The 21,659-nt window shown below is 43.1% G+C and overlaps 1 protein-coding gene across 1 annotated transcript in view; it reads right to left on the minus strand.

The window, feature by feature from the left end:
• The window catches only part of LOC117351462 (acylamino-acid-releasing enzyme-like), a 252,705-nt gene that overhangs the window by 98,887 nt on the left and 132,159 nt on the right, over positions 1-21,659 (minus strand). The window contains 4 exon segments of the mRNA XM_033926761.1: positions 12,994-13,132; positions 14,486-14,574; positions 14,862-14,913; positions 15,566-15,663. Coding sequence (XP_033782652.1) covers positions 12,994-13,132; positions 14,486-14,574; positions 14,862-14,913; positions 15,566-15,663 — 378 coding nt within the window.

The raw sequence follows: 21,659 nt of genomic DNA on the forward strand, positions 1-21,659 counted from the left end.
CTCGAATCTCTGTATACTTACTCTGACGACATCTTCATTCTCCTTGAGGTAGATTCGAATATTTTCAACCTTTCCGCAAACATAATAGAATGCATAATGAAACTTCAATCATGGGCCCTTTCTGTACAAATGAAGTTAAATGAGACCAAAACAAAATTATTATGGCTTGGTCCAAAGTTAGATCATCTTCCTTTGTCTATCGTATTGCCTTCAGGGACATCTTTGCAGATCGATTTCTCAAGTAAAGTTTTGTGCTTTATTATAGATTCATCACTCTCATTTAATGAACATATTAATTCTTTGGTTAAAAAAAAAAAAAAATGCTTCTTCAGCCTTCACAAGCCGAGAAAAGTTAGATCTTGTTTCCATCAACAACATTTTGCTGTTCTTTCGCGGTTAGACTACTGTAATTCAATTTATCTTAAGTCTGACCAAAAAAGACTTCAGTTAATCCAAAATACTGCGGCCAGGTTAATTTTCGCTAGAAGTAAATTTGAGCACATATCTCTGCTTTTGTTAAAACTTCACTTGCTTCCAATAATTTTCAGGGTATATTTCAAATGTGCCCGTTTACCATTCAAGATCTTGTTTGGCATTTGTCCTTCACTAATCCCTTTGTCATGGAATTCTAAAAGACCTGGCACAACCAGAACTATACAAAAACTCAAACTATCCTTCCCCTCACTGAAAGGCATCACCTTTATTGATAAACTGGGGAAATTATGTTTCAAAATAACATAAGAATAGCCTTACTGAGTCAGACCAATGGTCCATCAAGCCCATTAGCCCATTCTCACGATGGCCAATCCAGGTCACTAATAAATAGCCAAAACCCAAGGAGTAGCAATATTCCATGCTACCGATTCTGGGATGAAAAATGCTTTGGTGCCAATCCTCTGCTGTATTATTCCTTCCCGCTGGCTGTTAAAAGGGGAACTGGCATTTTCCTAATTAAGCGAAGGAGATTAATGCTGTAAAATTGTACAATTGAAAGCTTAATATAGTTTAGGTGAGAAAAGGAGGGTTGTCTGATATAAAGTTTGGGTACTGGCTTTATCTCAGAATGGAGTGAATGAGTTGAATGGTTGTTTAAGGATAAGGTACCAAGACTTCTGGAGGCATAAGGGTAATTGGATAATAATAGTGAAAAAATGAGGGAGAAGGAGGGTGGATGGGAAAAATGTGTTATGCTATTTTTCTGTGTAAGGAACTAAGAGGGTAATAGTTGTGGTTTATAATATACAGTAGTTTCATGTTTGCAAAATATAGACATGATATGTTATATGTGATTGAGAGGAAGATATATTGATATGTATAAAATAGGAGGGAAAGCTAATGAATTATATTTTGAAGTTATAAATATTCTTTAATACTTGTTGTTTTATATTCTTTGTTTGTTTCTAAGTGATGCTGAATAAGAAAAAATCGTGTTGGTTAGATGTGCCTGAGGGAGGTTGGTAGTTGCTAGTTGTGATGCACACTCCCAAGTCTATGAGGTATTTTAAGGGAGGGTTGGGGGAGGGGATTTAATTCGGGCTCCTGGATGTGGGGGGATATTATATCTATTTATGTGTTTAAAAGGGAAATCAAGAAAATATTGGACTGAATGGTATAATCACTTGCAATGGATTTAAAAATATTCTCGTTGAATGTCAATGGCATTTTTTGGTTTTTTTATTCAAGAAATCAGATATTAATTTATACCACCGGGCAGCTTGATGCCCTAACGAATCCTTCTGGAAGCATAGGACCTGCAAGCTGTAATAATTTTTTAGATTTTGCCAATCAAGGAACCCTTTCTGAATGGCTTGCTTCAACTGCAACCACTTATAATTTTGAGACTTTGCAATACCAAATGTTTGTTGCAGTTGTGAAAAATCAAGCATTTTCTCATTTGATAGAAGAACATCTAGTATACGGAAGCCTGCCTGCATCCAGTGCTTCCAGGTGATCCCAGATCCGCCTATTTGAATCTTGGAGTTTAACCACAAGGATTGATAAGTGGATTTCTCTACCGGAACATCTGTTAATTTATTAATAAACTAGTCTTTAAGCCCGTTACATTAACGGGTGCTAGAATAGATGTGTCTGTCTGTCTGTCTGTGTTTCTTTATCTCTCTCTCCTTGGCCGCTGTCTGTATCCTTCTGTCTCCCCCCCCCCCCCCCCCCGAGCAAAGCTGTCTGCCCCAGGACACATCTCCCCCCCAAAGTAGCCCCCTTTCCCTCTCCCTATCTCTCCATGGCCCCTTCTGTCTCCTCCCAGAGCAAAGCTGTCCCCAGCACACCTCCCCCCCAAAGCAGCCCCCTTTCCCTCTCCCTATCCACGGCCCCTTCTGTCTCCCCCCAGCATACCCCTCCCCCCAAAGCAGCCCCCTTTCCCTTTCCCTCTCCCCCTGGCTCCCGGTATTGATCCCCTTCTTACCCTCCCCTCCATCCCGGCGTCTTCTGGCCTGCTCCTCTTCAAAGCAGCCTGCGATCGTGGTGGCCGGCTTTAGCAAACCTCGCAGGCTGTTCTCCAACTCGGTAGCACTGCGATCCTGTGCATCAGAGGGAGCGTGCTACTGAGGTTGGAGAGCGGCCTGCGAGGTTCTTTAAAGCTGGCCATGATCGCAGGCTTCTCTGAAGAGGATCGGTGACGGCGGCAGTGGCAAGTGAGGTGACACGGCGAGGACGCGGGCAGGCAGCGAGTGAGAGGCAGCGGTGAGTGAGGGCAGGCGGTGACGCGCCGAGGCAGGGAGAGAGCACAGTCGCGCGCCTTCAGCCCCCGCATGCGCCGTGAGGTTAGAATGTTGCCACAGAAGCACACCTCACGGCGCCACACCGCACGAATTTTCGAGAGCGCATGCGCGCTCTAGCATTTTATTATATATGATTTTAAAGTTTTCCAAGTGTCAAATATAATACTATTGTCCTTAACATATCTGGGTAATCTGATACTCAACACATGAAACAGTCATAATGGGGACATCAATTGCCACTCTAAATATAACCAATCTGGGAGATGTTCCATATTTAGGCATGTTCCATGAGTTCGGGGAGGATCCAATACATACCCTGATGCAGTATATAGGCCTGATCATACCTATAAAAATTGGGAAAATTTACCCCACCTGTCATAATTGGTTTTTGTGAAGATACTAAAGCAATTCAAACAGTTTTCCCCTTTTTTAGATATATTCTGAATGTCTACTATTAAATCTCTACTACTTCTTCCGTCTGTGAAGGAGGCCTGTTTTATCACATCAATGTAAATATATTCACCATTCCCTCTTTCCAAATTGATCCACAGTGCATCTTCCTTGCGCTGTAGATCCTGCAATTGTGTGGCTTTAATATGATCTTTAAAACTGCATATTCAGATCAATTTATAAATAATCCAACCCTCACTTTATATATAAATTAACCAAAAGAAAAAGGGGGGTCTAAAGGATAACTTTGTAATGCCTTTATTCAACAATTTTGCATACAAAGTACTTTAATTTGTGAATAATTTGATTTGTTAATCACCTTACTCTAAATAGGTTTTAATATGATCTTAATCATATAACGCTACTCCCCCTCCTTTTCTTCCTACCCTGTCTTTTCTGAACAGATTATAGCCTGATCGCCACTATATCCAACTCTTCTTCTTCCATTACAGCTTCTAGATCCAGAAACTTGTTTCCCATACTTCGAGCATTAGTATATACTGCTTTCCAGACACTGCTCCCTTTTCCCATCCGAATAGAGGTATTCAATGATTTACTTACATGAGGGCTTATACTTACCTTGGAGCTTTGATCACCCTGCCACTTCACTTTTAGTTTAAATCCCTCTTCAGTAGATTAGCCAGCCTGCCGGCAAAGACACTTCTTCCCTTCTTTGATAGATGTACACCATCCCTGCTCAGGAGTCCTTGGAAAATCACTCCATGGTCAAGGAAGCCAAAATGCTCTCAACGACACCATCTACGCATTCATCTCCAGGATGCGAGCATCTCTGCCCTTGCATTTACCCTCGACAGGGAGGATGGATGAGAATACCACCTGTGCACCTGACTGCTTCACCTTCTTTTCCAGAGCCATCAAAGTCAGTATCGTTAGTGCCAAAGTGGATGAGCAACATCAGATAACAGTCATAAGGCTTGATGAGTCTCGGCAAGCTCTCTGTAACATATTGGATTTGGCACCAGGCACATAGCATACTTCTCGTGACATCATATCTGGTCTGCAGATGGACGCTTCTGAACCCCTCAGTAGGGAATAACCAACTACCACTACTTTACGCCTCCCAGTAATTTTGGGGATCTCAAGCTTTGGTCCTTCCTCTCCTTGGGATGCTCTCATCTCCTCCACTTCCAGGACAGCATACCGGTTCTTCGGTTCAAGGGTGGGGGGAGTCACAGTACCAATCTTGTAGTGTTTCATAATCTGAGTACAGCCGACTTCCCTCAGCATAGTCTCTTCTTCTCCACTGATGGAAATCTTTGACGCCTCATGAACCATTTCATCGATGTATCTCTCATTCTCATGGATGCTTCTTAATCTCACCACCTACTCTCTCAGTTCTTTTACTTCATTCATGAGGGATTCAAGCTGAAGACAGCTTGTACATGGAACTACTCCCTCTGCCTGGGCAACATTTTCTGTCTGCACAGAGACAGAAGTTGTAACCTGAGCAGCAGCTTTGGTGATATGACGTTTCCCAGTCATACTGTGGTGCAGAAGTACTTACACCTGGAAGAAAAAAAAAAAAAGAAAGGGCAGAAAAACCCTAGCAAATTAATTCCCTGCTCCTGGTTGGCTGGAGAGCCTATAAATCAAAAAGCTCTGCCTTGAGGTGGGTGGGAGGGAATTCAATTAACACCAGAGCCTTTCCTCAACAGCTATTTGTGCCCTAATCTGATGATATGCCCTGAAATGCAACCTAAATCATTAATCTAGGCTAAAACTCTGTTTTGTATCAACCCCTAACAGACTCTAAAGATTACACTATTGCCTGACTGATTTTGCTGAGCTGAAAAAGAGACCTACAAAAATATAACCTACTAAAATCTAAGTTTACCTTTCCCAAGTTTGAATACCACCAGACAATGGATGGGGGTTTTTTTTCTCTCAGCAGAGCAGATCCTCTCAGTACCTCTTCAGGTGTGGGGAAAAGGGTGAGTTACCAGATCTGGTGAGAGGATTTGGGGATTAGGTGTTTCAGATTTGTGCAGATTGTCCTTGTTATGAATGGCTGGAGGAAAATGAAGGATAATTTAGGAGTAGTATAAGAGTAATTTGAGCCTGGGGGGGGGCTGTGGGGATGGTGGGTGGGCAGTGGCAGAAATTAGTTCACAGATTGCTGTGAAAACTATCTTTAATGCAGATCCTCTACAACCTCTCTCTTAGAACCAGGCTTACTGAGGGTTAGGCACTAGGCCAGCACTCCTCCCCTCAAGGGTCAACTGTGGAATCTGATCTCTTAAGAAAGTCCTCAGCATTCAGTGCTTCATGGCCCATAGAACTGGATCCAGCTTTATTGCCATTGACCCTAGTACTTGCAGATCATGCCAAGCAATATTCTTGTGGAAACAGAGAAGATCTCAATTTAAGACAGCAGCTTTAGCGCCTCTTTCAAGTCCCAAGTTTATTTATCATTTGATATGCTGTTCAATGGTATAACCAATGTCAAAACATATTTGATAAACAGAAAGAATGATGAGGTGGGTTTAGTTAGATAGCGGCGAGATAGATGGCCCGAAGTTCCAGCACGTTGATGTGACAACGACGGTCCTCTGCTGACCACATCCCCTGAGTGCGTAGACCATCCAGATGAGCCCCCCAAGCATACTCCGACGAGTCCGTGGTGAGTACCTTGCTGTGTGGAGGGGCGAGAAAGAGCAAACCTTTGGAAAGATTTGAAGAGTCGGCCCACCAGCGGAGCGATCGTTGCAAGGAAGAAGTCACTGTCACTGGACGATTGATCGGGTCCCGGGTCCTGACGCCATTGAGAGGCCAGTGTCCATTGAGGAATCCGCAGATGGAGACGGGCGAAGGGTATGACGTGGACGGTAGAGGCCATGTGGCCCAGAAGCGTCATCATCTGCCGTGCTGAGACCGAGGTCAGCAGCGAAATCCGTCAACTCAGACTTACTAATGCCTCCAGACGCGGAGGGGGAAGGAAGGAATGGAGGCGAACCGTGTCCAGCACGGCCCCGATGAACTGTAAGGACTAAGAGGGGCACAGCTGGGATTTTGGAAGTTTACCTCGAACCCCAGACCCTGAAGGTAAATAATAGGTATAACATTTTTAACTTTTATCAGTCACAAGATTTAGGAAAAGTGTGTTAACAGTGGGAAGGAATACTTCAATTTAAGTGTTTGGGAGCCAAGTATGATATCCAGCAAAGCAGAGTTAAATTGTTCTTGGGCAAGGTGACCACCCACCCAAAATCCTACAGCCAACTGCACTACTCAGACCATGGACTTCTTGCTTTCCTAGTAAGAGTTTGCCCTTATGAGACAATCGCCCAGATAGGGATTGACCAAAATGCCCTCCCGGTATAAAGTCACTATAACCACCACCATAACCTTCATAAACATTCTGGTTGCCAAACCAAATGGAAAAGTGCAAAACTGGAAATGCTTTTATACTGACAAACTGAGAAATTGTTGACTGTCTATATCCCCCTACTGCTAACACCAGAGGACAGGCCCACAAACTTTCGTTAGTAAAATTTGGAGGTACCTGCAAAGCTTCTAGTAAAATTTCATCCACCTCTACAAGCATCTCAAAATGACTTACAGTGGTGCCTCACACAACGAACTTAATTGGTTCCAGGAGCAAGTTTGTTATGTGAAACGTTCGTTATGTGAAACGCGTTTTCCCATAGGAATACATGTAAAAAAAAATAATTCGTTCTGCAGCATAAAATATGCTAAGATGACATAAAAAAGATAAATTTTTTGTTATTATTTTTATTTAGATACATCTAAAAACATACATCTCCCTGTCCTTTTACTTCCACTATCTTCCTATCCCATCTCTATTCCCTTTTGTCCCTCTCCCCATGATCAATCATCTCACCACCTCTCTCTGCCCTCACCCTCAGGGTTCAAGATTGCTTCCACTCTTTTTCCTGTTGTTCTCTCTGCCTGTCACCCTATGATTTAGCATCCCTTCTGCCCTTGTCCAATATTTCCCCTTCTCTCCCTCCCTCTCATCCCATGCTCCAACATGTGCTTTCAGCGGCCTTCTCCCCCCTTAAGCGTCTTTTCTTCTCCACTCCACCTTTCCTCCCTCCCTGCCTCCACCTTTGTGGCGCTTTTGCACCCGACCGACAACAGAACAGGCCCGGTCGGACAAATCTCCCTGTCCTGTAGCCGCGAATCTAAATTACCTTCTTACAGCAGCTGGATTATTGAAGCTGCTGTAAGAGGTAATTTAGATTCGCGGCTACAGGGCAGGGAGGTTTGTCGGCCGGGCCTGTTGTCTGTCGATCGGGGGACCTGACCAGCTGTGCACATTCTTCGGGGCGGACCGCCCCCTCCCCCCTCTTTCGTTCGCCATTGCCTTCTTCCTACCTGCCCTGCCGCAGCCGCACACAGCCGACCGGAAGTCTTCCTGATGTCAGCGCTGACGTCGGAGGAAGGGAGGGCTTTGCTTAAGCCCTCCCTCCGACGTCAGCGCTGACATCGGGAAGATTTCCGTTCGGCTGTGTGCTGCGACAGGGCAGGTAAGGAGAAGGAGACTACCCTCGACCAACCCCGCTGCGATCCAACCCCGCAGGAACCCCGGAAGGATGCAGCTCGGGCGACTTCGTTGTGTGAAACGAAGTCCGTTGTACGAATCAAGACATAAAGTACGTTGTGCGCAGCGTTCGCTGTGCGAGGCGGCCGTTATGCGAGGCACCACTGTATCTCTAAAAGGGACCCTACATTAGTGGTTCTTAACCAGGACAGGTTCTTAACCAGGACAGGTTTACGAACCACTGCCCTAGATCACCGAGTACCACTCATGCTACCAGATCTAAATTTCTTAGATTCAAGTTTTAAGTTTATTAAAAAAAATTTTATACCGCTTATTCAGATTTCTAGGCGGTGTACAGCAATAATAAAAGAGATATCTTTAAAAGAAACAAAACAAATTAAAGTTAAAATATTATACAAGACAATGTTAGGTTAATCGATATTAACAAAAGACACATATACAGACTACAAACCATTGAGAAAGAAGGACTGAACTACAATTTTTAAATAAAGCACACTTAGGGATAAAACAATAGGTAGGGGAGGAACTTTAAACTAAACTAAACGAAACCTTAAGTTTATATACCGCATCATCTCCACGGATGTTGTGGAGCTCGGCACGGTTTACAAGAACTTAAAATATAGGAAGAGAAGGAAAAAAAAGGTTTACATGAACTTATATATAGAAGAGAAGAGTAAGGGGGGATAGAATTACATTTTAGTGAAAAGCCAGGTTTTCAGTTGCTTGCGGAATAATTGGAGGGAGCCCAGGTTCCGCAGCGGGGTAGTAAGGTCGTTCCAAAGACCTGTGATTCTGAAGAGAAGGGATTTTCCCAGTTTGCCTGCATAGCGAATACCGTGTAGAAAGGGGAAGGATAATTTATACCTTTGGGCGGGTCTGGTAGAGTCAGGACTCGAGGAGTTATAAGATAGTGGGATTAAGGGAGGAAGGATGCTGTGAATGATCTTAAAAGCCAGGCAGGAGCATTTGAAATGGATTCTGGAAATCATTGGGAGCCAGTGAAGTTTAGCTAGGAGGGGGAGCCATGATCAGACTTGCGTTTTGCAAAGATCAACTTGGCTGCAGTATTCTGGATTAGCTGGAGTCTTTGAAGACTTTTTTTTTGATAGGCTTAAGTAGATGGCATTGCAGTGGTCTAATTTGGAGAGGATGATGGATTGGACAAGGACGGCGAAATGTTGTTGGCAAAAATAGGATCTTACTTTCCTCAGCATGTGGAGGCTGAAAAAGCATGATTTAGCCAAGGAGTTGAGGTGGTCATTGAGGGAGAGAGAAGAATCGATAATGATGCCAAGGACCTTGCTCAAGAACTCAAGCTACAGTGCAGCGCCTGAGGGTAGTGTGAAGAGGGTGGGCAGGTGTTCTAATTTTGGGCCGAGCCAGAGTAATTTTGTTTTTGATTCATTCAATTTCATCTGTACTAAGAAGGACCAGGAATGGAGTCTCATTATGCAAGCTGTAATGTTCTCGTGGAAATTGGTGAGGTTCTGGTCTGTCTCAAGGAGGACAAGGATGTCATCAGCGTATGTGTAGATTGTTTCAAGGGGGGATAATTGGAGGAGTTATATAGATGACATATAAGACATATAGAGGACATATAGATGTTAAAGAGAATAGGGGATAGGGGTGATCCCTGACTTTGGTTGATTTAGTCCTAAAAAGGACAGTTTTATCCAAAAGCATCCTCAAATAAAAATGTTTTGAGTTTTGTTTTAAATTGCTTTGTCAAAGATTCTGCTCGCAAGTGATTAGGCAAAGAATTCCATAGGGAAGGTGCAATGACGGCGAAGTTATTAGATCTCAATGTATTAATTAATTTTAAAGATGGTACAACTAGGAGGTTTTGTGATATAGAACAAAGAGATTTAGCGGGATAATAAGGAGTAAGGAGTCTGTCGATAAACTCTGGTTGTCTGTATGAACAAGTAGTAAAGGTTAATAGTAAAATTTTATACCTAATTCTATGTTCGATAGGCAGCCAATGAGCATCGATTAAAAGTGGAGAGACATGATCTTATTTCTTTGCACCATAAATGATCTTAATAGCAGTATTTTGTATTATCTGGAGACGTCTTATTTCTTTTTTAGTAATGCCCTTATAAAGGGCATTATAATAATCTATACAATAAATTACCAAAGATTGAATTAAGGTATTCAAGGATGATTGATCTAATGGATAGAGAGCGTATCATTCTGAGATGGTGGAAACATTTCTGAACCACTGTACTAATGTGATTATGATAGGAGAATTTGCAGTCAAAAGTAACTCCCAAAAGCTTTAGAGTAGGTACAACTTAAATTGGGAGGGATTCAAATTTCAAAGGGGCTTGAAAAGTTATTCCCTTTTTAAAGGGAAAAAATCATTAATTTAGATTTATTGATGTTGAGTGATAACCTATTTGAATCTAACCATAGTTTAATTTTTTCAAGTTTTTGAATAATGGAAGCAACATACCCGACATTATTCAGGTCAATAGGGTGAATTAGTTGCACATCATCGGCATATGCAAAGGTGATGAAGCTGATAGATTGGCCCACAGTCATAAGAGGGGACAAAAAGATATTGAAAAGCAGTGGTGACAAGATAGAACCTTGCGGGATTCCGTGTTTAGTGTTAGTAGGTTCAGAAGATGAATTATTAAAAATGACCTTGGATGATCTGTTGGAAAAGTAAGAGGTGAACCAGTCCATGACTTGACCTGTTACACCTATTTCATGAAGACGAGATAGCAATAAATTATGCTCAATGGTATCGAAAGCAGAAGAAAGATCTAGGGAAATGAGAAGACCTAGAACAAATCTGGCAATTTGGCATCAAATTCTTAGCCAAAACTCTAAGAAAATCATACAAAAGATCTGCAAAGTAAGCTGTTCCCATATCCAAGTATCCAGAAAGCACAGTCACTTACCGTAACAAGTGTTATCCAGAGACAGCAGGCAGATATTCTTACATGTGGGTGACATCATCCTCGGAGCCTGGTACAAACCCTGAAAGTGTAGGTTACTTCAAGCTTTAACAAAGCTTCTGGATCATCCGCACTGCACATGTGCAAGTGCCTTCCCGTTTGATGTCAGCTTCAATAAACAAGCTACGAAGCCAACCAGTGGAGGTAGGTGGGTATGTGAGAATATCTGCCTGCTGTCCCCAGATAACACTTGTTACGGTAAGTAACTTTGCTTTATCTTAGGACAAGCAGGCAACATATTCTTACATGTGGGATTCCCTAGCATATCTGAAAATGGATGGAAGGAGAGTTGGCCTTCAAGAAGAAAATAAATTTTGTAGTACAACCTGGCCAAATTTACCACCTCATCTGGAAAATTGTCCAGACAATATTGAGATTTGAAGATATGGATTGAGGACCAAGTAGCTGCTTTGCAGATGTCTATAATGGGAATGGATCTAAGGAAGGCCACCGAGGCTGCCATGGCACAAAGTTTGTGTGCCGTTACACGACCCTAAAGAGGCAACCCAGCCTGAGCATAGCAATACAGGCCACCAACCAAGAAGAAATAGTCCATTTGGTAACATAAGAACATAAGCAGTGCCTCTACTGGGTCAGACCAGGGGTCCATCATGCCCAGCAGTCCACTCACGCGGCAGCCCATCAGGTCCAGACCTGTTACCTAACCCTCTATCTATACCCTTCTATTCCCTTTTCCTTCAGAAAGTTGTCCAAATCCCTTCTTGAACTCCTATACCGTATCCTGTCCTATCACCCTCTCTGGAAGCGCATTCCAGGTGTCCACCATCCATCGGGTGAAGAAGAACTTCCTAGCATTGGTTCTGATCAAAAGGTTAGGGTCAAAAGAAATGAACAGTTTAGGTGACGTCTTGTGTTACTTTGTTCTCTTCAAATAGTAAGCCAAACACGTTTACAGTCCAGAGTGTGAACAGCAGTTTCTCCAGGGTGAGAAAGTGGCTTTGGGAAAAACACAGGAAGCACAATGGATTGACTGAGATGAAATTCAGCAACTACTTTTAGAAGGAACTTTGGATGAGTCCGTAGAACAACTTTGTCATGGTGAAAAATCATATATGGAAGATCAGAGACTAAAGCTTGGAGTTCACAAACTTGTCAAGCTGAAGAAATACAGACCATAGAAACTTTTCCAGGTAAGATATTTGAAAGTAGAAGATGTGAGAAGATTCGCATGGAAGCTTCATAAGAGCACCGAGAACCACATTCAAATCCCAAACAACCGGAGGTGGTTTGAGTGGAGGTTTGGAGTACAGAATGACATGGGGACAAATTTGTCCCCATAGGAACTCAATTTCCCCATCATGTCCCTGTGAATTTTGTCACTGTCCTTACCTCATTCCTGTAAGCTCTGCCTTAACCACACAAGCCTCGAACACTTATGATTTTAAAGTGTTTGAGGCTTCTGTAGATGAGGTTGGAGCTTGCAGGAATGAGGCAGGGACAAGAAAAGAACTCGTGGGGACGGGATGGGAAAATGAGTACCTGTGGTGACAGGGAAAAATGTGTCTCTCTGTCTTTCTCTAGTTTGGAGTTTAATAGTCCTTTCAAAAATCTGGAAATGACAGGATGCACAGTTAGACGTTTACTATTTAGGAAAGCATGAAAAGCACTAATAGCACTGAGATGAACTCTGACTGAAGAAGTTTTGAGGTCAGAGTCTGAGAGATGTAAAAGATACTCCAATACTGCAGAAATCGGGGAGGCTGGATCCAGACGATGAACAGAATACCATGAAGAAAAACAAGTCCATTTGAAATGATAGTGCTGCTGTGTAGAAGGCTTCCTAGAAGCTGTCAAAATGGCTTGAACTGGAGCAAAGAAAGTGTTGTCTTCTAATCCAAAGTTGAGAAGAACCAAGCTATGAGATGAAATGATAGTAGATCAGGATGCAGCAGGGAGCTATGGCTCTGGATCAGGAGAGATGGGAAGATCTGCAATGGAATGGGATCCTTGACTGACAGCTGAAGTAGGAGAGGAAACCAAGGTTGTCTGGGCCACCGAGAAGCTATGAGGATCATGGAGGCTGGTTCTCTCTTGGGTTTGAAAAAGGCTGCCTTTAGTTATCTGTCCTACTACCTGCTAGAAACTGAGGAATACTGTCTGTCTAAGGAACTGATGACATTATAGTTAATTGTTGACATTATAGTTGAGTACTTCTTGGTCACCACATGCTGGCAGGAAAGCTTAAGCATCTGGACTGGTCTGGGGAGATGATCAGAAAACAGGCATTACAGACAGACAGGCATGAGCTGCCATTTCCACTATTTGTACTTACGGTACTGAGCGTTCTCTTGATCAGATGGTGGCTGGAGGCTCTGAATTTTCCAGATAATACCAGGGATAGGGGTTTCATTTTCCAGCGACACCCAGGTAACTTCCTTCTCTCTTCCCGCAGATGGCAGGAATCCTACTTTCTGAAAAGAGATAAGGACATCAGCTAAACAAACATTTGGTAGGCTGGGATTGTGACAAACCCATTGCCAGCTCAGGGTTTGCCCCAAGAAAAGACAGGATTTTTCTCAAGTCCCGTTGTAGGAATGCAGACCAAGTTAGTACTTAGACCCCAGGAAGAGATGACTGCCCCTTTGATAGCCCTGACCTGGCTGAGGCAAGCCTGATTTCACCCATGGGTTTAGTACCCGATAGTGTGCCTGTCCGTTTAAGACAGAAAGCTGCTAGAGGCAGGAGAATGAAGCCTACTCAGCAGTATAAAGAACCCTATCCTTTTTTCCTGCCCTGACTTAGGGGGAATGGCTTAGAGCTGCTTAAAGGCAAGATTAGGTTACATGATCAGGAGAGCAAGGGTTGGAGCAAGGAGAGCATGAGCAGGGAGCAGAGCAAGGAAGAGGCACAGAGACTGGGAAGCAGCTGGAGTTTCCTCCCAGTACAGACAGCACTGACTGGGCTATGCAGGAGGTGGAAGAGGTTTCACCCAGCTCAGCTGCAGATTTGCCTTCACTTCCAGAGGCTAAGGAAATTGCAGAAGGTATGCCTAAAGTCTGTGAATACCCTGAGGCTATGCAGGTCAACTAATCCAGTGTGAGTTGTGCATTACTCTGTCTAATGGTGCTGGGTTGACTACAAGTAGAATTATGTTTTGCTTTCTGGTATAACAAATGCTCTCTTACTTACCTGCCTACTGAAAAGTGGTATTGTTCCATGAACTTTGAAATTACAGTATTTTGGGAAAGGCTCATTTTGAAAGGGGAAAGTTTGAATCAGTTTTGGTTTTAATCAGTCTTTCCTTTTTGCTGTCTGCTGTAATCACTGTGCTCCATTCAGCTGAGACAGCTCTAGGAGTTTGCCATGGAGACCAGGGGCAGATAAAGATCTGCAGGCTGTGTGCTACATTCTCCCCTAGCACTGCTAAAGTTTTCCCTGAAGTCTCTGTATGAGAAATAAGGTGTGGTTTCCAGAACTGTTCAGAAACCATAGCTATAACAGTACTGCTGAAATTAAGGAATGCACTGTTGAATCAATCCTTTGATAAGAACTGTGTCTGAAGCCATATATACACATTGATAAAAGCTGGCAGAGACTATCATTGCCATACTTTTCATAGACCATTGAGAAGATAAGACCTCACTTACCAGTGTATGCACTACTAGGCAGTTGTCTAAGCTCCTTTACAAGTCCTGAAGGGATCCTCTAGTTACAAAGGACAAGCTGGGGTGTTTGTCATTGCCAAAGCACACTAACAGAGGTAGTTAGGCGCCTAAGGGTGACAGGATCTTCAGAAGCTTCAAGATGCTATACATGGCACTTACCAAACACGGGGGACAGCTAGGTGTGGAAAAACTTGCCACCATTAGGTCACGGTTAACAGTCAACAACTTCCAGCTACCAAGAGGAGCATCTAAGAAGAGGAAGGAGGAAAAGAAAGAGAGGAGTGGGCAAAGTGTATGGAAAGGGCAAGAAAAAGGAAGAAAAGACAAGAAATGAGGCATGGAGATGGAAAGGAGAGAAAACAAGAAAGATGGAAATATGGGGGAGAAAGAGAAAGGAATTAGAAAAGAAACCAGGGAAAACAATAGAAGGTAGGAAAGTAAAAGTGGGAGGAAAAAGAGAGAGATGTCAAATTCTGCCCTGCATGCATACTGGATGGGACAGAGTTGGAGTGCAGTGGAGCAGATTATTACCTACCTGAAGTGAGAAGGGTCACGCTACCTGCCAGCACGTCCACTACAAACAGATCCTAAAGAAGAGATCACAGCACATAAAGATATGTCTATATGCATAGACAGGACAAAATGTAATAACATAAACAAGATGGATTTATGGTATAGAAACATTGTTAATCCAACACAAGCCCCTCGAAAGACCAAAATACTACAACCACACTCTCGACCTGGTTTTCAGCACAGTATAGCTAATCATGAAAAACCAATGGAATCTATGAAAAGAAGTCCTCGTGTTCTTGCAGACACGAGGGGGGATCTGAGGTTTTTTCCTCCTCTTGAGGAGGTTGTTGAGTTGTGGACTATCCGGTCTTTGTCTTAGAACCCTGTGTCTGCAATCACACAAGGACTTCTTTTCATAGATTCCATTGGTTTTTCATGATTAGCTATACTGTGCTGAAAACCAGGTCGAAAGTGTGGTTGTAGTAATAGAAACATTGTTGTCATAAAATGTGAAAATACATATTCAACATGTCTCAGCATCTCCACCCTTTAGCTATTCGATGGCAGCACCATTGGAGAGATTCTAAAATGCAGAGTTTGTGAGAAAAAGCATGAGATTTCTTAATCTTGCACTAAAATGTACAGGTTTCATAAAAATAAGAATACAGAAAATGTAGAAAAAGAAGAAATCTCATCTTAAAAAACAACCTTATCACTCCGGTTTACCTGCCGACTCCTCTGTGGAGAATCAAAGAGAATTCTTTGGCTGTCAGCTGACCAACAGAAGAGTGGAAGCAAAGTGGTATAGATTCCTGTGAAGTTACCTGAAAAAAACAACATTAAACACAATCACTTCATTTTCACTCTCTCGATTTTCTTTAACAATTCCATTTGTTCATGTTTGGATCTTGCCAGGACCTATCACTGTTCCACAATCTGCCTTACAAGTGAGGCATTCTCACTGAGGTCATGACCCTGATACTATCTCCCTTTTTTACAAGCTGTCCTACCTAGGGTTACCAGATGTCCCGATTTCCCTAGACATGTCCTCTTTTGAGGACTCTTATTGGTGTCAGGTCAAAAGCGCGCTGGGACAAAAGTGCGAGCAGACAATTGAGCGCAGTGCGGAGGCGCGCGCCAAAGAAAAAGACTGTTTTTAGGGGCTACGACGAGGGGTGTGCGCGCCACATTGTGGGGGGTTTGGGGGGTTGTATCCTCCACATTTTACTGAAAACTTAACTTTTTCCCTGTTTTTAGGGAAAAAGTTACGTTTTCACTAAAATGTGGAGGGTTACAACCCCCTAAACCCCCCACAACGCCGCCGTGATCTGTATTAAATAAAGTGAGGGGGGGCTCCCCAACAAAACCCCCCTTCGCAGCCCCTAAAAACAGTCTTTTTCTTCGGCGCGCGCCTCCATCTTGCGCTCAGTTGTCGGCGCGCACCTTTGTCTTCCGCGTTACTGTCTATGAACCCTCTTATCAAGAGACTGGGTGGTTTTTACACTTTAGAACTTTTGTCTAAGGAAATCAGATATCTAGCAACCCTACACTCACGCACTTATCTGGAGTCCTCCTCCCCCCCGCCCCCTCCCCCTTGCACACCTATCCAGAGTCCTCCTTCCCTTCCCTCCCGCACACATATCCAGAGTCCTCCTTCCTCCCACCCCTCCATGGGATCCTGTGCTTGCTCACCCAGCACTACTTAACTCTTCGTGACGTCGGCAGTGTGAGTGAACTAAACATGCTGCTTTCCGCAACCCAGAAGCTCTCTCTGCACAGAGGAAAAGCTTCCGGGTCACCAAAGGCAGCATGTTTCATTCACTCATGCTGCTGATGCAACAAAAAGTTTACAGCAGTGCCGAATAAGCAAGCATCGATGTCCATGCACGTGCGCAGGCCCTCTAGATGCAGCCTAGAGCTCGAGGAAGGAAACATGAGGTTCGTGTGGGGGCAGAGCTGGGGCCACAACAGGGTGTGGCTGGGGGCAGAATGAGGCGGGGCCAAGTGTCCTCTTTTTTTTTTTTAAGAGGAAATCTGCTAACCCTTTGCAGCTCAAGTGTCCTAGAGAAGCTCTCCATGACTCCAAGACACCATAGGCAAGTATAAGAGAAGCAATTATTATTAATGCTTGTTCCAAGAATTTAAAGATAAATGGCATTACAAAAAATCTTAACTGCTGCAGAACTAAAATGAAAAATACAAGATTTACCCAGTGTCTTTTTCTTTATGTTAAATCTTTTTTGAGAACATAATCAAGCAACAGATAAAGTGTACAAATGAATCAAAGAGGTTCATTGTAAACAATTCACTGTGAAAGCCATCTCTTATAATGCCCCAGTCCTCCCTGTCCTTAACAGTTATTTAATGCAATAGGCCATAGAATCACATCTTAATTAAAATAAAATATGGGGTAGGACAAGTATAGAGATCAAACAACAACTGGAACTGGATTCCACCCCCCCATCATTCCAACAAAAAAATAGAAAAAAGGCAACAGCACTCCAGGTCAAGAACCGTCCCCTGAGGGGCAGAAAGAACAGAACATTCCAGGGGTCAAACTCTTCAGGCCCCTGGAAATGGACTCTGGAGTAGGCCCATTCAGAGCATTAAAAAACCAACAACCCTCTATAAACCCAGGAAATGACTGGCGAGAAACAGAGAATTAGGAAGAAAGCATGGAACAATAGTCATCAATTAAGTGATAAAGCATCCCAGAGTTGATTGAGAATAGCACTATGAGCCCATGGGGACAAAGAATGTATATAAGGGCCCCATATGGAATAGAAGTATCACGTGCGCTTAAAGGTGAGATGTAAGGTTTAAAGTTCCAGTAACAACTCATGCAGCCTATTGCGCCAGTGACAATAAGAAGGTGCCTTATTCTGAGTCCAATACTGAAAAATGCATTTCTTCTCCACTACACAGGCTTTTAACACCCAGAACCTCGAGCCCTTGCCCTTTACATCCAACTGTGAAATACCTCCCAGGTGAAGAATGAGAGATTGGTGTAATATATGCTCTAAATATCTTTGAATTGCCTTCCAGAAGTTCAATATAGCAATACAGTCCCACAATCCATGAATAAAGTTTGAGGAATTCTGACATCTTCCACAAAGATCAGTAGGTATAACTCCCATTAAAAAACCCTATGTTGGGATACATAAGCTCTGTATAACACCCTATATTGACATTCGCGTAATGCTGCAGACAATACCCATGTAGGGATAGAGCGTATGAGATGTAACAAGTCTGATGTGGAAACCTCAAAATGCAGTTCTGCACTCCAAGTTGCCGCCAATTTAGAAAGATCCTTAGAAAGCATGTGTTGCAATAGCTTCCCATGAAGGAAAGAGATTGAAGGAGAGCTCTCGGTGTGACTCGTATAAAAATCTTCCAAAAGTTCAGCAACCTCCAGTATACATTATTTTGTTCTGAGCTTTGATAGGTTTGGGAAGAAAAGCTCAATTGTAGGTTCCCTTCTAAAGACAGTTTAGATCTTAAAAGAACAAACTTAATAAAATCCAAATGCTCTCTATACTAGTCTAATATATTCCTAGTAGCTTAAAAAGGTTAATTAATTAGCTCAATAACAAGATGCAGACAGTAGTTCAGCAGCAAGAGGGTTGCTATCCAGTCTTTTGCATTGAGTGTCACATGTATGACTTTCTCCCAGTTGGCAAGAAGTTATATGTGTGTGCTCGCTGCAAAGTGCTCCTAGCTCTCAGAGAATGAGTATATTCCCTTGAGGCTAGAGTAGAAGACTTGGAGGAGCTGAGGGAGACAGAGAAGTATATAGAGGAGATCTACAGGGATGTTGGAGAGGAGGCCTACCTTCAGTCTGGTAGCCCCTATGCTGCCTTGGAGGAGAGAGATCTCCTAGAAGGAGAGCATCACCCTGGTGAAGTAGGAAATAATCCTGTAGCTACGACCTGCCCACCAGCGGATGCAACATCCTCTCGCACCGAGGATGTATCTCCAGGGGCATCTGCCCAGGAAGGAAAGTTAGGATAGCGGTTGTAGTTGGTGATTCGATTATTAGGCATATAGATAGCTGGGTGGCTGGTGGGCGTGAGGATTGCCTGGTCACTTGCTGCCTGGTGCGAAGGTGGGGGACCTCATGCATAACAGATAGGATTTTAGATAGTGCTGGGGAGGAGACAGCTGTCCTGGTACATAGGAAAATGTGGGAGGGAGATTCTGGAAGCCAAATTTAGGCTCTTAAGTAGAAAGCTGAAATCCAGATCCTCCAGGGTTGCATTTTCAGAAATGTTCCCAGTTCCACACACAGGACCCAAGAGGCAGGTAGAGCTCCAAAGTCTCAATGCATGGTTGAGACAATGGTGCAGGGATGAGGGATTTAGATTTGTTAAAAACTGAGCAACCTTCTGGGAAAAGGGGAGCTTGTTCCGAAAGGACGAACTCCACCTTAATTGGGATGGAACCAGGCTACTGGCACTAACATTAAAAAAAAAAGAGATAGAGCAGCTTTTAAATTGAGATGTGGGGGAAAGCCGACAGTCCCCTGGGAACGGATGGTTCGGTGGAAGAAATTTTTTTTCACTCAGAGAATAGTTAAGCTCTGGAATGCATTGCCAGAGGATGTGGTAAGAGCAGATAGCGTAACTGGTTTTAAGAAAGGTTTGGACAAGTTCCTGGAGGAAAAGTCCATAGTCTGTTACTGAGAAAGACATGAGGGAAATCACTGCTTGCCCTGTATTGGTAGCATGGAATGTTGCTACTCCTTGGGTTTTAGCCAGGTACTAGACTGGCCACCGTGAGAACCGGCTACTGAGCTTGTTGGACCATTGGTCTGATCCAGTAAGGCTATTCTTATGTTCTTATGTATACGATGTAGAATGTAAATGATAAAGCAAATGGATGCTGCCATTTATAACGCAGACCTTGATGTTAATGGGCAAAGTTCCCAGTGCCGGCAAAGAGTTATAGAGGCTAGATCCTGGAAAATTTCCACCTTATAAGAATCCCAGGCCACACTGCCATTAGTGCGAGCCCAAGTCAGCACTCGTGAACTTTAAAGTCACTAAAGCAGGCCACAATATCTCTAATAAAACCTTGGCTTGACCCAACGCCCTATGTGCTCTCTTAATATTAATGTCAGAAGGGGCAAGATTCAGGCATTGCTCTTTCATAACTGTACTCACGATTTTACGAACCACCTCTTCCAAGTTATTATATTCAGGCTGCTCCGGGATCCCACGAAAATGCAAATTGCAGCAACAGCTCCAATTTTCTAGGTCCTCCATTTTATCAGTCAATTGTAAAATAGTTTGCTTACAGTCTTGTATTCCTTGATCACATTGAAAGAGAGACTGTTTGTTCCTCCAAACGCTCCTTAGTATCGGCTACTCTCTGCCCCGAGGCTGTGATCTCTCCACGCAGATCCAAGGCTAAAGTCGTAATCTCCATTTGAACTGCCTTCACACCAGATTTAATCTATGCTATTCAATCTTTTAGCTCTGCAAATGTGGCAGGCTCTGGAGACGGGCTCACCACTTCCAATTGTACCCCATCGTCTTTGCGCAAGTCTGGAGCGGTCTCCGAGGACGCCCATGTTGCCATCTTGTCGTGCTCCTGCTCGCCAGAAGGGCGCTTCGTATAGGCAAAATTCAGCAGGCTAGCCTTATGCTGTTTCACCGCCATATAATCCCAAATCGTTTCACTGCACTATCCTGCCAGCCACTGCTCAAAATGCTCACTGGGAAACAGTATTATAGCATTGAAAAGCTATAAAGTACACGATGCTCTCATCTCGAGCATCTATCTTGGAAGCTAACGTCACTTCCTCTCTCATCACTGTTTTGTCTTCACAAGCTCTTCTGGAAGAGAACACCAGGCATCCACCATCCTCTTCCTCTAGTTTAAACACCTGTCCAAATATTGATTGACGGTTTCACTTAGATGGATTACCTCATTCTATGGCAGGAAAAAAGGATCATATTGCCCTAGTCATCTACATATCTAAAAATGTATTCCTTACAACAGGCTTGAAGCCAAGTTTTAAAGATAGCTATGTGATGCAGTCTTTCTTCCCCTTACCAAGGGCAGGCAAAAGTCGCCCCTAAAATTTGGAACTCATATTGTATTTCTAGCCAAGTCATATTTGGTTTTCTTTAGAAATTTCCATCAAACTCAAAATAACTAAGCAGTACAGGTTAACTATGGAGAGCAAAAATCTGAAAGCAAAGCCACAGCTAAACAGTTGAAATACAGAAAAAAAGAAGCCAAAAATCACTCGGCCATTTCAGAGATTAGGGCTGCAGAATAGTCCACCATGTATGTGAGGAAGAGCGCCAAACAAGCATATGTTGCACTCCTCTTTGGTTACTAGCACACACAGTTCTTTGACCTTCTCCCTAGGGAAAATGTCAGCAAACTTCATTACACTGCACACAATGTTCTGCAAGTACAAGCTCATGAAGAGTTGGTAGGATGCTATACAGCATATAGCAGTGATCTCAAACTCAAACTATTTGCAGGGCCACATTTTGGATTTATAGGTACTTGGAGGGCAAATAGTTAATGTCTTATTAAAAAAATGACAATTTTGCATGAGGTAAAACTCTTTATATTTATAAATCTTTCCTTTAACAGTTAAAGGAAAGATTTATAAACTATTTATAAATATAAAGAGTTTTACCTCATGCAAAATTGCCATTTCTTTAATATGACATTAATTATTTTTTTGCGGCCCTCCAAATACCCTATTTTTTCTGCGGCCCTCACAGTTAAAGTTTAACATCTTTCCTTTCTCAGAACTGACACATTTCAATCACTATATTGAAAATAAAATATTTTCCCT

The sequence above is a fragment of the Geotrypetes seraphini genome, chromosome 17, assembly GCF_902459505.1.
Source record: "Geotrypetes seraphini chromosome 17, aGeoSer1.1, whole genome shotgun sequence".
Classification (NCBI taxonomy): Eukaryota; Metazoa; Chordata; class Amphibia; order Gymnophiona; family Dermophiidae; genus Geotrypetes; species Geotrypetes seraphini.